Source organism: Canis lupus, chromosome 1, assembly GCF_048164855.1.
Source record: "Canis lupus baileyi chromosome 1, mCanLup2.hap1, whole genome shotgun sequence".
In the NCBI taxonomy this organism is placed as follows: domain Eukaryota; kingdom Metazoa; phylum Chordata; class Mammalia; order Carnivora; family Canidae; genus Canis; species Canis lupus.
Genome location: NC_132838.1, coordinates 76,757,137 through 76,771,530, shown reverse-complemented (window position 1 = coordinate 76,771,530; position 14,394 = coordinate 76,757,137). Strand labels below are relative to the sequence as shown.

The following is a 14,394-nucleotide window of genomic DNA, read 5'->3' as shown; positions in this document are numbered from 1 at the left end:
CACCGCGGGCGACCCAGTGGGGCACCGAGCCGGGGACCGGGCGGGGCGGGGCGGGGACGAGGGGCGGGGCGGGGGCGGGGCGGGGGGCGGGGCGGGGGCGGAGTCGTCCAGCCCGCCCCGCGCCCCGCGCCCTGCGCCCAGCGCTCGGCCCTCGGTGCCCGGGAAGGCGGGGCGGGCGGCCGGGCCCCGGAAGGCGGCGGGAAGGAGCGCGACTGCGGGCCATGGCGGCGCCCGACGTGCTGCTGGTGATGGGCGTGAGCGGCTCGGGGAAGTAGGTCGGGGGGGCGCGCGGCGGAGGCGGGGGCTGTCACCGCTCGGCGCCCGCGGGGCCCACGGGTCCTGGGCACCCCCGGCTTGGCCTTTGCAGCCGAGGCGGCTGAGGCCCGGGGCACGCTCCCTCTCCCCACCCTCCGACCTGCCCGGCCAGAGCCCTTTGTGCAGAAGCACCTGCTGGGGCGCCGCCCGCGGTGACCCCGGCGGTCACAGGGCCCGGGTTTGGGAGCCTGTTGTCAGAACGAGGCGGAGGGCGGAGGGTGGAGGGTGCAGGGGTGCAGGGGTGCAGGGGTGCGAGGCCCGAAGCCCAGGGGCAACCCCGGTCCCGGCCTCCGCAGGCCTCCGCAGACCTCGGGCGGGCCGGGCCGGGCCGGGCCGAGCGGCCGCTCCCTCCCGCGAGGTGCTGGACTTCCGTCTTGAGACTTTAGAAAGAAAAGGAATTTCACCTTGGCGTCTGTTTTCTCTGCTGTGATCAGCGTTTTTCAGCTTTAACTGGAAGGAGTCAGTGTTAATAACAGGGAGTCACAAAACCCTCTAAGGGTGTGCAAGGAGGAACACGGCCTGGCCGGCCGGGGGGCTGGGAGCTAGACTTTGGCTTCTTGATTAGACCAAAATCAAACTGTGCCCTTTACGGGAAAAGGCAGCTGCTGCCGCATTCTGCCACAGGCAGCAAAAGACACACCGGAATCCGGTGAAATAGCATAACTTCAAAGGCCTACAGTATCCTTCTAGAATCTTCTGAGCCAGGACCCGCTTGTGTGGTCAAATGTATAATTAAAGACTCTTTCTTGCTCCGGGTTAGGAAAGTATAGGTTTTCAAAGTTATTGAGGCATTTTTAGCCTTATCTCTTGGGGAATTATTTTGGAGAGTCTTGAAATAAAACAAGGAGCCTGAGAATCCTTAGCTGTTGTATGATTTGAAGAAGTTGAAGAATGTAAGATTGCTTCTATGTTGGGATGTAGTGGATGTTAAGCACCCAAGGCCTTGTTCTGATGCTGCTGCCTGGGTGTGTGAGCTTGGGCAATTCACGTGCCCCTCTCTGCCTTGGGGGGGGGGGGGGGGGGAGTCTGAACCATATGATTTATATGCTTCCAATATTCATGCATTCAGTAATTATAGAGCCCAATCCCGACTCTGTCACTGATATATAGTGAAGAGTACAGGTAAAATTCCTACCCTCAAAGAGTTTACATTCTAGGGATGCCTGCGTGGCTCAGTGGTTGAGTATCTGTCTGCCTTTGGCTCACCGGGTGTAATCCTGGTTACCGGATCAGTTCCCACATCTGGCTCCCTGAGGGGAGCCTGCCTCTCCTTCTGTCTCTGCCTCTTTCTCTGTGTCTCTCATGAATAAGTGAATAAAATCCTTAAAAATAAAATTACATTCTAGTATGGGAGACAGGAAGTGAATAAATACATGTATATAGTGTGCTAGGCTGTGGTAGGTGCTCCAGGGGAAAATAAAGGAGAGAAACTAGGACAAAGAACAGCAGGCAGGATGGCGAGGGAAGGCTCTTCTGAGGCAGTGGTATTTGAGCAAGACCCATAAAAAGTGAGGAACTAAGCCTGATGGCTAGCTAGGGAAAGGACAGTATAGGCAGAGGGAATCTAGCAAGTGCAAAGGCCCAGGGGCTTTGTTGTATAGTGGACTACCAAGGAAGCCATTGCAGCTGAGTGATGGGAGATGAGGTCAGAGAAACAAGGTGAAGAGAAGTGGTCATATGCAGGGGATGTTCTGAAGGCAGAACCAGAAAGGTGTGTTGGACTGGATGTGGGGTAGGAGAGAGGGAGAAAGGTGTCAAGGATGACTTAAGGATTTTTGGCTTTGGTAACCAGAAGGGAGTTACTATTGATTGATGGAGAAGCAGGAAGCAGAGCAGGTTTGGAGAAAAAAATAGCATGAGCTCAATGTGGGATGTGGTGAATTGTCTGTCAGTCATCCAAGCGGGTTTGTCAAGTGGTGGATGGGATACCCAAGTCCGGAGTTCAGGAGGGGAACTTCAGATACAAATGTAGGAATCCTTGGTTCAGATATAACTTAAAGACGTAAAATGTTAGATCGTCGCAGGAGTAAAGATAAAGAAGCTGGCCAAGGACTGAGCCCTGAGCCTTCTGATGGTTAAAGTTTAGTGTCAACTGTCGCTGAGGGATAAATGAGTAATAAAATGAGAATGATTATATTGATCAGTGGATGTAGCAACATTCAGTTCTTCGGGGACTTTTGTGAACCCTTGTTAGGGCCTGGCAGGACTTTAAATCATTCTCCGTAACATTTGCGAGGAAAGAAATGACTCCAGAGAACAAGTCTCAAACCAGAAAGATTGTAGTTAAACAAGTAACAATGTCAACCAATAATTTGACTTATTTACTATGTTTACTGCCTCCCCCTCCCATACCTGAATTCAAGGGATCTTTTTCCTTTTCGTTTACTGACCTGTCTAGAACAATGCCTGGCATGTAGTAGATGCCCTGCAAATATTTGCTGACTTAATGGATGAATGAACAAATGACTGAACAGAGCTATTTGAGTAGTTGACAATGTTTGTTTTCTTTATATTTTAACAGCCTTCGTGAAGCCACTCTCAGCTTCCAACCTTTTGAATATCTTTCGTATCTAATCTATGCCCCAACTACCACTACTGTCCTACAGTCTTTTTCAGTCTCCTTGATCCTGCTTTAGACCAATACGCTTAGAGACATTTGGGCCCCAGACTGGTGTGTGATGCTTGCTCCAACCAGTCTCCTCTGAGCGAGCACTGTGCCTTATTTCTGCCGCAGGTCCCTTCCCATGTCCATGTCGAGTCCTGTTTTCTCTGGTTTAGGTTTGAATAGAGCAGGAGATAGTGGCTTTTTCTTTTCCTTCTTTCTTCTCCCCACCAGTCTACACCCAAATCTAACTGGCACTTTTTTATTTTTATTTTTAATTATTTATTCATGAGAGACACAGAAAGAGAGAGAGAGGCAGAGATATAGGCAGTGGGAGAAGCAGGCTCTTCACAGGAAGCCTGATGCGGGACTCAATCCCAGGACCCCAGGATCATGCCCTGAGCTGAAGGCAGATACTCAACCACTGAGCCACCCAGGCGTCCCTAGCACTTCTTTTAAATTGCGATTGGTGGCTGACATCTTCATCCCTGGCTGATCTTAGACTTCAGTGTAATTTCTGGTATGCACAGCTCCGGCTTCACCAGCCATGGGGCTCATCACCAGTTGGCTGCGATATGTCACCCGACGCAAGCTTCAGCACAGTGAACCTAATGGGAGAAGTTCCAATCCTCTTTGGTCCTTTGGTTACATCAGGGAGCAGGTCTCAGCTGGTGTGCTTTAACACCCACCCCCATACCTCTTCACAAAAAAGAGACAGCACCCCAGAATCCAGCTAGACTATAAGCAGGGTCTTATTTTCGTTATTTTCTGTCCTAGGGACTAGCAGGTGCTCAGTAAGTACTGGCTGAGTGAAACGAGCAGTGAGTGGATACATGTAGTTCAGTTCCCTGTTCTGCAGGTGAGAAAACAGGTTTAGAGGAACAGGTGACTTGCACACAAGCATGTGGGCAGGTAGTGGCCAAAAGACCGTGACCAGTGGTGAGGGGCTGAGACCCCAAGCCCTTCTCATCGAGAGTGCTGCCTGGAAGGGCAGCAACAGATCCTTGTCACACGCATTGCACAAAGAGCATTTACCTCCCAGGCTGACTTCTCATTCTGATTTTTATTTTATTCTTTAAGAGGGTGTCTCTGTTAAACCCCAAACACGGTGTTAATGCTTTTATGAGCTCCTTAAACCTTGTGCTGGGAGGTTAAATGCCCAGTCAGACCCCTCCTTCCAGTACCCTCAGTAAAACCTTATCTATTCAGTATTTTTTTCTCAAAATATAATTATCTCTAAAACAGGGACCAAAGAACTTAAGGAGTTTAAGGAGATCTTACATATTGCTTTTTGGAAGAGAAAATTAGTGGTAACTCAGTAATTATTTAAATTCCTGAAGAACACAAATGTCATGCTCTGGATTCCAGGGCTGAGAGCATTACTGTCACTGCTTCAATATCAAAAAAGAATGGGGTCTCAACACGGCAAGGTGGCTGTCTGTCTCCCAAGGCACCCCACATGGTGGGAGGCACGCAGGGCTTGGGCAGGGCAGTCACTCGAACCTTTGTGTCCTCTCTGCAGATCGACCGTGGGCGCCCTGCTGGCATCCGAGGTAATGTGTTGTGCTGCTTCCCAAAGGCGAGGCCCATTATGCTCTTTGCTTCTCTCCCTTCAGCACCCTTCTTCTGGCCCATAGTGGTTTGTAAAACTCACCACAGATGTGGCTTCTGAAACCCAGTGGAGGCATGTTGGTCTTCTTGTGATCACCAAGAGTGATGAATGAAAGGAGCAGCAGCCCAGGGAACAGGGACAGTGAGGTGGCATCACAGCCCCTGTTCCTGCGTCTGGGGGGAGGAGGGGGAGGGGAGACAGGGATGGTGGGTGGTCCTCAGGCTGCCCGTTCCCACACCTGCCCGGTAGTATCAGTCATGGTGGTTGTCACATGGGCCACACTGCCTGCCACGTACACCCTCTCACTTTGCTCTTAAAGCTAGGATGGAAATTCTATGATGCGGACGACTATCACCCAGAGGAAAATCGAACGAAGATGGGAAAAGGGATCCCACTGAATGACCAGGTAACATCTGGCCTCTGTTTCCAGCCGGGAGCCGCAGGTAGAGCTCTCTTGGTATAGAAGGGCTCACGCCAGAGATGATCATGCACAGGCCGGGGTCCTGCATGCATGTCAGCTTTGGTCTTGAACTTGTCCTGAACAGACTGAGGAGGGGTCCCACCTCGCCCCTCCTTGGGCAGGGCCCACCTGGATGATGCATCCTTGCAGGTTTTAACCTATGGGATGTAATTCCCAAGAGGGCAGAGGCCCTCCTGTGCGGACACATGCCTTCTCCCCTCCTCAGGCCTTTCAGCCACCGGCGCAGACTCGTATCCACCCCAAAGCCAGAAAGATCATTACAAGTTCAAATCCAGCCTTTTGGAAGTTTCCCATCCATCTCAAGGTCAAGACCAAATACCCAAACGCCTCCAAATGCCCCACTCCAGTATCTTCGGTGCTGTGCCCACCCTCCTTCCTCCACCAGAGCCCCTGGGCCCCTTTCAATCGTTCCTACTGCCTTGCTCCTCCCCACAGGGCCTTTGCATCTACTTTCCCACTATCTGGAATACACTTCTGTCCCCTCTTCTGTTAACCCCACTCCTATATACTCACAGCTCAGCTCCCATGCCACTTCTTCAGGGAAGCCCTCCTGGACCTACTGAATGAAGTAAAATCTCCTGCAATAAGCCCTCCTAGCACCAGGGGCCCGTGTAGCCCTGGTCCTGGTTGCAACTTGGCATTTGAGAACTTGATTCATATTTATCTCTGCAACTAGATTTTCCTTCTGAAAGTGCAAGGACTGGGGCCTGTTAACTGTCCTATACCCCCAGGGCAGGCCACACAGCGAAGGTCAGAAGATACTTGTGACTCAGTTGTGAGTGAACGCGTGATGGAGAGAAGGAAGGAAATGAGGAGTACTGTCACGAGGCCATTTCCTAAGGGCCCCTCCCAGAGCAGAGGTACAAACTGGCCTGGCTGGCGTAACTAGCTGTGGCCCAGGAGACACAAAGGTATCATCCACACCGTGGCTGAGAGCAGGGGACGTGTCCAAAGGGCAGGAACAGAGCGGAGCTGGCCAGAGCCCAAAACTGCCACTACGCTGCCACTAGCTCACTCTGTCCCCTTTGTCCTGCCTCAAGGCATTAGAGCCCCCACCATTACTGGGTCTAACTCTAGGGACTCTGAGTGTACACTTCTGGGAGTGCGGCCTGTGTTGGCAAAGATTCAGACTTTGGACCATCAAAATTAAGTTTGTGGCATTTGATTTTAGAAGACTGGTAGAGGGAACCATAAAAGAGATACAGAATAATAACTGAGGCATAATAATGTTATACCAGAGATAAAGACTTGGTGCAGATAACCTGGCTCCTGTGTGGCCTTTGGCACATGACTTAGTCTCTCTGTGCCTCATTTTCCTCCTGTGAAGTACGGATGGTAACAGGACCCATTTCAGTGGGTTCTTGGATTAAATGAGATTCTACTAAAAAAAAATATGCACAGTGAAGTACCCAAAGCATTTAGTAAATATCACTTATGCTTGTCACTAATGAATCCATCCGTACTTTATGGGTATTTCTACCGAGTGTGTGAAATGTGACTGTGCCAGTGTTATTTTTCTCCTTGGTGAATGCAAATAAAAGTTAAGTTAAAGAACGAAGTAAAGCAACCCAAATGCCATTTGAACACCCTTCATCTTGTTCACAAGCGAGGCTTGTTAAGTGGGCAGGATGGATGGTGGGGGGACAGGGAGGTAGAGTTCAGAAGAGGAATTTTTTGTATGGAAGGAAAGGTTATTGGTCACTGGAAGAAACATTATGAGTCACTAAATACCTTCAGGAGAAACTGCACCTTTTAGCCAGACTTTAGACTTGCTCTTTCAGGGAGAGAAAGCTGGGATGGCAGAGGCATCACGTTCTTGAGGAGAGCTCAGCCGAGAGTGAAGGTGTGGGCTTCAGCCAGGCTGGCACCCAGGGCCCCTGCGGGTCACCTTAGTGACCCCGTGAGGAGGACCAAGGGGAAAGTCAAGGCAGAGGTACAGGTTCCTTGGGGAGGCTCGGGCAGGGCTGGGGTTTGAAGAGAAAGAACCTGCGTTGAATATTCCAAGGGCTCTGTAAGGCTATTTAAATGTACATGAATATACAATAAATGTAAGCTCCAGTTCTCAGGTCACGCCGCCACATTTCAAGCGTGGCTGGTGGCCACCATCCAGATGGCACTGAGGCATGACAGAAAGCTCTAGTGGACGGCCCTGGCCTAGAGAAATGTGCCCCCCAGGCTGTGATACGATGTTAGTGTGATGATGATAATGATCAAGCATCTGCGAGCTCCCACCCCCCGACCCAGGTCCGTGTGTCCGGACGCCCACGGTGACATGTAAGCAGACTGCAAAGTCTGTTCAATGAGGGTTTTTTGAGAAAAATTTTCCTGATTATAAATTTAATACTTGCTCTGTTTATAGAAAATTTGGAAAGTACTGGAAAACATCTTTACAGAATATGTCACCCTTGGTTTTATCTTTCAAAAACCCCTACAAATTTTGGAGGGTTTTTTTCCTATCTTTTTTGGGGTATATATTCTTTTTACATGCTTTCTTTCTTCTGTGGTCTCACGTTTATTTTCACACCAGGTAAAAACCAGTCCCTGCCCCTGCTCTTCCCCTCCTCCTCCTTCCTTCTGCTCTGTCCGCCTCCCACAGCAGTGCTGGACATACTTGGCCTCTGAGTTGTTCCTCTGAGTTTAGCTCCCCTTCTCCCTCTAATCACCATCCCCTCCCAAGAGACACCACAGGTCTCTAGAGGTTTCCATCATATCACTCACAGGCCCAGGAATCTTTCTCTGTCCTCTTGATGCTCTAACTCCTGCATGAACGCCTGCATGCACAGAACTGGCGCTGGGGGCACACCACCCACAATGAGATGACATTGAATGTCAGACCCAGCAGGCAGAGATGGGTCTGAATGAGCAGAAATGCTCATTTCAGTTATGTTGTTTCCTCTTCTCTTCCCCTAAGACTCTTTGTGTGTTTGACTTCCATAATTTATCCTACCATCCATAGTAACTACTCAGAATGAGTGAATCTGCTCTAATATCTCCTTCTTGTTTCAATTTCTGCTTCTGTGAAGAGATCTCAGTCACTCCCTTTTTGTCACAAATGTGAACACAAAATTTGGAGCTCATGCCCCAAGTCCTCCCTAAAATCCTTATGGCAAAGTCCAACCTCTTTAACAGGTCACTCAGGTCCTTGACCACCCTGTCCACAAGGTTTCTCCTGACCTTCCTTACCCCCACACCTCCTGTTCAGCAGTGCTAAGCAGCATCTGCTTCATTCATTTACTCAAGAGTCTCCGCACACCATCTTTAATACTCCTACTCTTAGATTATGCCCTTCCCTCTATTTAGAAATGTACAACAAAAAGTGCTGTCAGGACGCCTGGACAGCTCAGTGGTTGAGCATCTGCCTTTGGCTCAGGGTGTGATCCCGGGGTCCTGGGATGGAGTCCCTCATCAGGCTCCCTGCAGAGCGCCTACCTCTCTCTCTGCCTGTGTCTCTGCCTGTCTTTCATGAATAAATAAAATCTTAAAAAAAAAAAAAAAAAGTGCTGCCAACCAAAACTTATGGGATGCAGTTGAAACATTACTTAGAAGGAAATGTATGCCCTATGAATGCATTTCTGGAAAAACAGTAAGAATGGAAAGTAATGAGCTAAGTGTTCAAGGAGGAAAAACAATAAACAAAAAGAATAAGAAAAAAATAGAAGTGAATGCTGAAATTAACAAAATATAGAACAAAGGAACAAAAGCTAATCCCATTGTTAGTGATGAGCAATGCTGACTCAAAAAATAAAAAGACAAATCTCTAATAAGACTGACCAAGAGTGGGGGAGAAAAGCACAATTAAGACTAGGGATGAGGGGCAGCCTGGGTGGCTCAGCGGTTTAGCGCCGCCTGCAGCCCAGGGTGTGATCCTGGAGACCCGGGATCAAGTCCCACATCGGGCTCCCTACATGGAGCCTGCTTCTCCCTCTGCCTGTGTCTCTGCCTCTCTCTCTCTCTCTCTCATGAATAAATAAATTTTTTAAAAATCTCAAAAAAAAAAAAAAAAGACTAGGGATGAAAAGAGGGCTGTGAATAAACCGTTAGTAAATTTAAAGACTTAAATTGGACAACTTAGAAAAATATAAATTACTGTGGGAAAATGGGCTTGGATGGCAGTGACCTGGTGCTGGGGACGAGTCTGCTTCTCCCCCCACAAATGAAAATAAGACCTTGCTGATGCTGCATCTGGCTTAAGAATCAGAAGATCTTAAGTCCAGAGATCTAACTGTATGTGTCATCCCTTCCTGCTACCTTAGATACCAAAACTGAATCAAGAATAGAAAACCTGAACATAACACGATGTTCATTAAAAAAACTGAAGAAAAATAAATAAAATTAATAAAATTAAAAATTAAAAAACTGAATCTGTAATCAGAGATCTCTCCTCAAAACAGCCCCAGGCCCAGATGGTTTTTCAGATGAATTTTGGTCAGCTTGGACCTCTGTAACAGAATACTACAGACTGGGGGCTTAAACAGGAGACTTTCAGTTCTCACAGTTCTAGCGTCTGGAAGCCCAAGATCAAGATGCCAATATTGTCAGGTTCTTGGTGAGGGTCCTCTCCCTGGCTCACAGGTGTGGGAAAGAGGAGCGGTTACAGCACAGGAGAGAGAGCACAAATTAGCTCCCTGGTCTCTTCAAAGGGCGCTAATCCCATCATAATGCTGCTGTGCTTAACTGCCCAGAGACTTGACCCTGCAGCAGCCTTGTACATGGCCTACTTCTCAAAATCACTAAGATTTCTCACTGATGAACATGATTAACAGTATTTCTACACAAATAAACAGTATCTGGGAAAGTCACTTTTGTGTCTGCTTTAATTTCAGGACAGGATTCCATGGCTCTGCAACTTACATGACATTTTACTAAGGTAAGAGAGCATCAGGCCTTGATAGCCAACAGGTAAAGAAAACTAAAGGAGAGGCATGGGGATCCCTGGGTGGCTCAGTGAGTGGTTTAGCGCCTGCCTTCGGCCCAGGATCCTAGAGTCCCAGGAATGAGTCCCACATCAGGCTCCCTGTATGGAGCCTGCTTTTCCCTCTGCCTATGTCTCTGCCTCTCTCTCTATGTCTATCATGAAAAAAATAAAATTAAAAAAAAAAATACACTCCTGAAGTCACAACTGGCTGGTGACTAAGGATCCCAGAAATGGAGTGGACTTCTGTTAAGTAACCAACAATGATTTAAATCAGCCAGAACCCACCTGTAATTTAGTTGGGTTCTGGAGATGAACCTTCTAGATAGCTTCACAGTTATCATCTAGAAATCTTGGTCAGCTGGCTTCCATAAGCCCATTTCTTCATTTGAAAATGGGGATAAATATAGTTCTTACTCACAGATTATTGTGAGAATTAGTGAGATGAAGTATGGGAGGCACTCAGAACGGTATCTAAAACACAGTAAGTGCTGGAGAGGTGGTAACTGATGCTACCACGGTTCTAGTCACATCTTGGTCACTACTTCTTCCCCCTACTTCAAGCTGTGGCAACCGGGAAAGACCTGGGGTCATTTGTAAATGAACAGATAATTGGTCACCAGAACTGCAGTCCCAAATTGTCCTGCTCTGTATTGTGCCTCTGGTCCCCTCCACCCATCTGGGGACCTGACCCCTAGGAATCCTGGTTGGGATGTGGAGAAGGATAAAGAAAAGGCGGGGAATAGCTTATAAATCTTGCTTTCTAAAATCTTGCTAGCTTTTTTTTTTTTTTGTCAATGCAATTTATATAACTTTTAAATTTTAATACAGTTTCAAATTTACAGGAAGGTTGCAAGAGCAGTACAGAATTTTTACATATCCTCCACCTATTAACATTTTGCCCCATTTGCTTCATTATGAATGCAATTTATAAACATGATCATGCTTAATAAAACAATTTTATAGCAATTTATAATTAATCAATATTAGTAAAAATGATTTAAACCCAAGCTAAAAAAATACAACTTTGCTGCCAGGGTTAACAAATAAAAATCTAATCAGATATAAATTGCAGCCTTTGAATTGGAAAGTTCATTGGATTTTGCCCTATCTATAACCCACACATAATTATGGGTGACAATGTTAGGACACCCAAGGGTGACCACAGTGATGTTCATTTCAATGTGAGCTTATTTTTCAAAGGAGAATCACTCTAAATGGCCTTTGAAAAAAAAAGCTGTTAATGCCAAAACAATATTTGTTTTTGAGAGAGAGAGAGAAGTGTGGGGAGGGGCAGAAGGTGAGAATCTTGCTTTCTTCTAAAATGAAGCAAGATTTTAGCAAGCAAGCAAGATTTCATTTAGCAAATGAAGCAAGATTTTTCTAAAAGCAAGCAAGCAAGCCTTCTAAAATTTCTAAATGAAATCTTGCTTTCTAAAATGAAGATATTTTTCATATTTTATAAATCTAAAACCATCTGCACCATACGCAATTAGAATATACTTCACCTTAAAAATTCAGTTTACTTTTTCACATGGCACCGACGCAGCTGGCAACCCTGTCTTTGCAGAGGTTTGGAGTTTAGGGCTTCAGGGTTTGAGAAATCCTACCCACCTGAGTCTCTAATACAAATAGGCTTGTCAGAGATCAAATACACTGACCTGTGATGGAAGCAGAAGTGAAGATCCTCAGGAGAGCAGTGATCAGACCCAGAATAACCAAGCTCTCACCCACGGCCTCTGGGAAAAGCCAGAAGGCTCAGGTACATAAGTTTGTTGCTTATGATACATTCCATCCACTGAATCTCAAGTGTATACTGGCTGTAGGTCAGAAGCAGACCCCTTCAGAACCCTCCATTCTAAAGCAAACATTCTACCAAGTTCCCAAGTCACGGTTTACCCTTCACGTCTTGAGTCCCTTCCCAGCCAAAAACGACTGCCTCTCCTGCCCACAGACAGGGGGGCACACAGCAGCTTGGTGGAACTGGGGGCTCACTTCCTTGTGCAGTGTCGGCGCACGCTGCTTTCCCTTTTTGGTGCCTTATCACTCTGCGTCTATTTCTGGCTCAGGTTTTTTTCTTAGCACATCCCTGGAAGCTTCTCATCTCTTGCTCATCTTGACCACACAGAGTCTGATACTCCCTTTTTTCCTGCTTTCTCCAATTCTCCACGGGTAACTTCACCCGACTTCCAGCATAGCAGGAAAACCCAGTTGTAAAATTCATATCACTGAACACCTGTAGAGAACCTGAGCCGATGTGTGTGTCCATGTCCACAAGTGGTGGCTGAGCCACATCCTACATTCACAGCACAGCTGACACCTACCGAGCACTTCCTGTGACCTGGCCACCTTGATAAACTTTTTCTCACAATTCTATGGACAGGTACTCTATGTAGCCCCATTTAGCAGAAAATGAACTGATGCTCAGGGAGGTAAATACCTTGCCCAAGGGATGGCTCAGTTCACTAGCAGAAGGAAGAGCTTTACCTTAAAGCCTGGACTGCCTGATACTTGTCTGCCATTTTGTAATGCCTTCCACTGGCAGAGAAGTAGGACCGGAGTCTTCGACCTAGAATTGACACCAATGATTTTCAATGTCCTTATTCTTAGTCCCACTCCCCCTTTTTTAACAGAGATGTAGCCTCCGGACAGCATGTGGTTCTAGCCTGTTCAGGTCTGAAGAAAATGTACAGAGACATCTTAATACGAGGAAAAGATGGCACACCTCTGAAGTCTGATGGGACAGGGAAGGACAAACAGCCAGCCGAGGTGAAGCTCCTCGTGGTCCATCTGAATGGGTCGTTTGAGGTCATCTCTGGACGCTTACTCAAAAGAAAAGGACATTTCATGCCTCCTGAATTACTGCAGTCCCAGTTTGATACTCTGGAGCCCCCATCAGCTCCAGAAAATTTCATTCAAATCAGTGTGGACAAAAATCTTTCAGAGATAATTGCTACAATCGTGGACACTCTAAGATAAAAGGAGAACAGTTTCAGATTGGCAGTCTAGAACAATCAGGAAACCTCTATTCCATCCCAAACTATGTTCTGGTGTCTTTGCCAATACTGTATTCTAAATTCCTAAGGTGAACAAATCATAGTGTACTGAGATACACTTTTGGGGGTATATTTTTAGGAATTTGTACTCTGACACACTGAGAGGAAACAGCAGGGAACTCTGAAAGTAAAGCTTCAGTAGAAATTCAAATTCCTATGACCTAATCAAACGATCAGAGGGAAGCCCGTAATCGATGCTGTAAACCACCACCTTATTTAGAACATTTCTTGATCATACCTATATTTGAACAAATAAATCAAACTTGGCTATCCTTGGTATCCCCTAGAAATTGGTCCCAGGAGCAGAAACGTGTACAAAATCAACCACTCACCACCAAGTCATGTCACACCACACACTTCTAATCCTCTCCTCTCTCCTTGGATTATCTCAAGGTAAATAAATTAAAAGCACAGTGGATGAAGCATGAGACTCACTGACCAGCCGTCCCCACTCATTTTGCAGAGACCCTTGTGAGACCAGGCAGGTGTCAGCCACCTGCCTTCCTGCTGCAAAAGCCATCAGCAACAGATCCTAGGACAAAGAAGGAACACCACAGCTGTTACAGCCCAGACATGAAATGAACCTTTCACATGGGCAGCAATGTGCCAGGGGCAATGGGGCTAGGGGAGGCCGTGTAGGACGTTGGGAGGCACGGGTGCATGCCAGTCTACTCAGCACAGGAGAGCAGCCAATCTAGTCAGCACAGGCTGGGTTTCAGCCCTTCCCCCAGAGGCTCCAGAAAGAAGTTTCTTTATCTCTTTATCATAACCAAAGCCACAGAATGCAGCTACTCTGCAGGGCCACCGAATAGCCCTGCCCTGAAAGTGAATTTTGGAACCAATAACCTGTTTTTCTCCAAGGGCATGCAGTCTGTCTTGAGAACCAGAAATAGAGTATCTGTCGGGGGTGCCAGGGAGTGAAAGAACCCTTCTGGGTAGACAGACCTTGCTTAAGAAAACTGAAGTTTAAGCCTCAGGTTTTCCTCTCTGCCAGGTGACTAGAGAGGCAGCTCCTGCCTGGCTTCAGTCTCTGTCAACCGTCACTGCTCAGCATCTGAGCTCTCCAGTAGGCCAGTCAACATACTCAGGCAGGCCGAAAGTCCCCCCAACATAGAGGAAGGACTCGGTGATTGTCCATTGCACTCAGTGAGTCTGGATTGAGTACTGTGATAGGCATTCTGCAGGGTCTAAGGACCTGCAGGGTAACACAAAGCTCTGGTTCTCAGCTGGCTTCCATTGGGGTGGAAAGATGGGGTATCTCATAGCCTCTGGCCCAGGCCAGAGTTCTCGGTGAAGGCAGCTACTCCCAAAAAGGAATTGATTTTCATCCTGCTGGACTGTCACGTAGGACCTGGTGAAAAAGCCTGTTTATGATTATAGGAACACAGAATCTATCATATCCCTCAATAAAAATGT

The 14,394-nt window shown here is 47.4% G+C and overlaps 1 protein-coding gene across 7 annotated transcripts; it reads left to right on the top strand.

The window, feature by feature from the left end:
- The first annotated feature begins 141 nt into the window (after positions 1-141).
- On the top strand, positions 142-13,394 carry IDNK (IDNK gluconokinase). 7 transcript variants are annotated; one of them, XM_072836878.1, is made up of 7 exons: positions 152-271; positions 3,695-3,776; positions 4,440-4,470; positions 4,853-4,935; positions 5,216-5,314; positions 9,834-9,877; positions 12,556-13,394. In XM_072836878.1, exons 4-7 carry the CDS (start codon positions 4,906-4,908, stop codon positions 12,899-12,901), a joined length of 519 nt encoding a protein of 172 aa, XP_072692979.1. In that variant the 5' UTR covers positions 152-271; positions 3,695-3,776; positions 4,440-4,470; positions 4,853-4,905; the 3' UTR covers positions 12,902-13,394. The 7 variants fall into 7 exon arrangements, with proteins under 7 accessions (XP_072692952.1, XP_072692946.1, XP_072692988.1 ...); XM_072836868.1 differs by having other exon boundaries at positions 4,849-4,935; XM_072836845.1 differs by lacking the exon at positions 3,695-3,776 and having other exon boundaries at positions 144-271; positions 4,849-4,935.
- Positions 13,395-14,394: the final 1,000 nt, after the last annotated feature.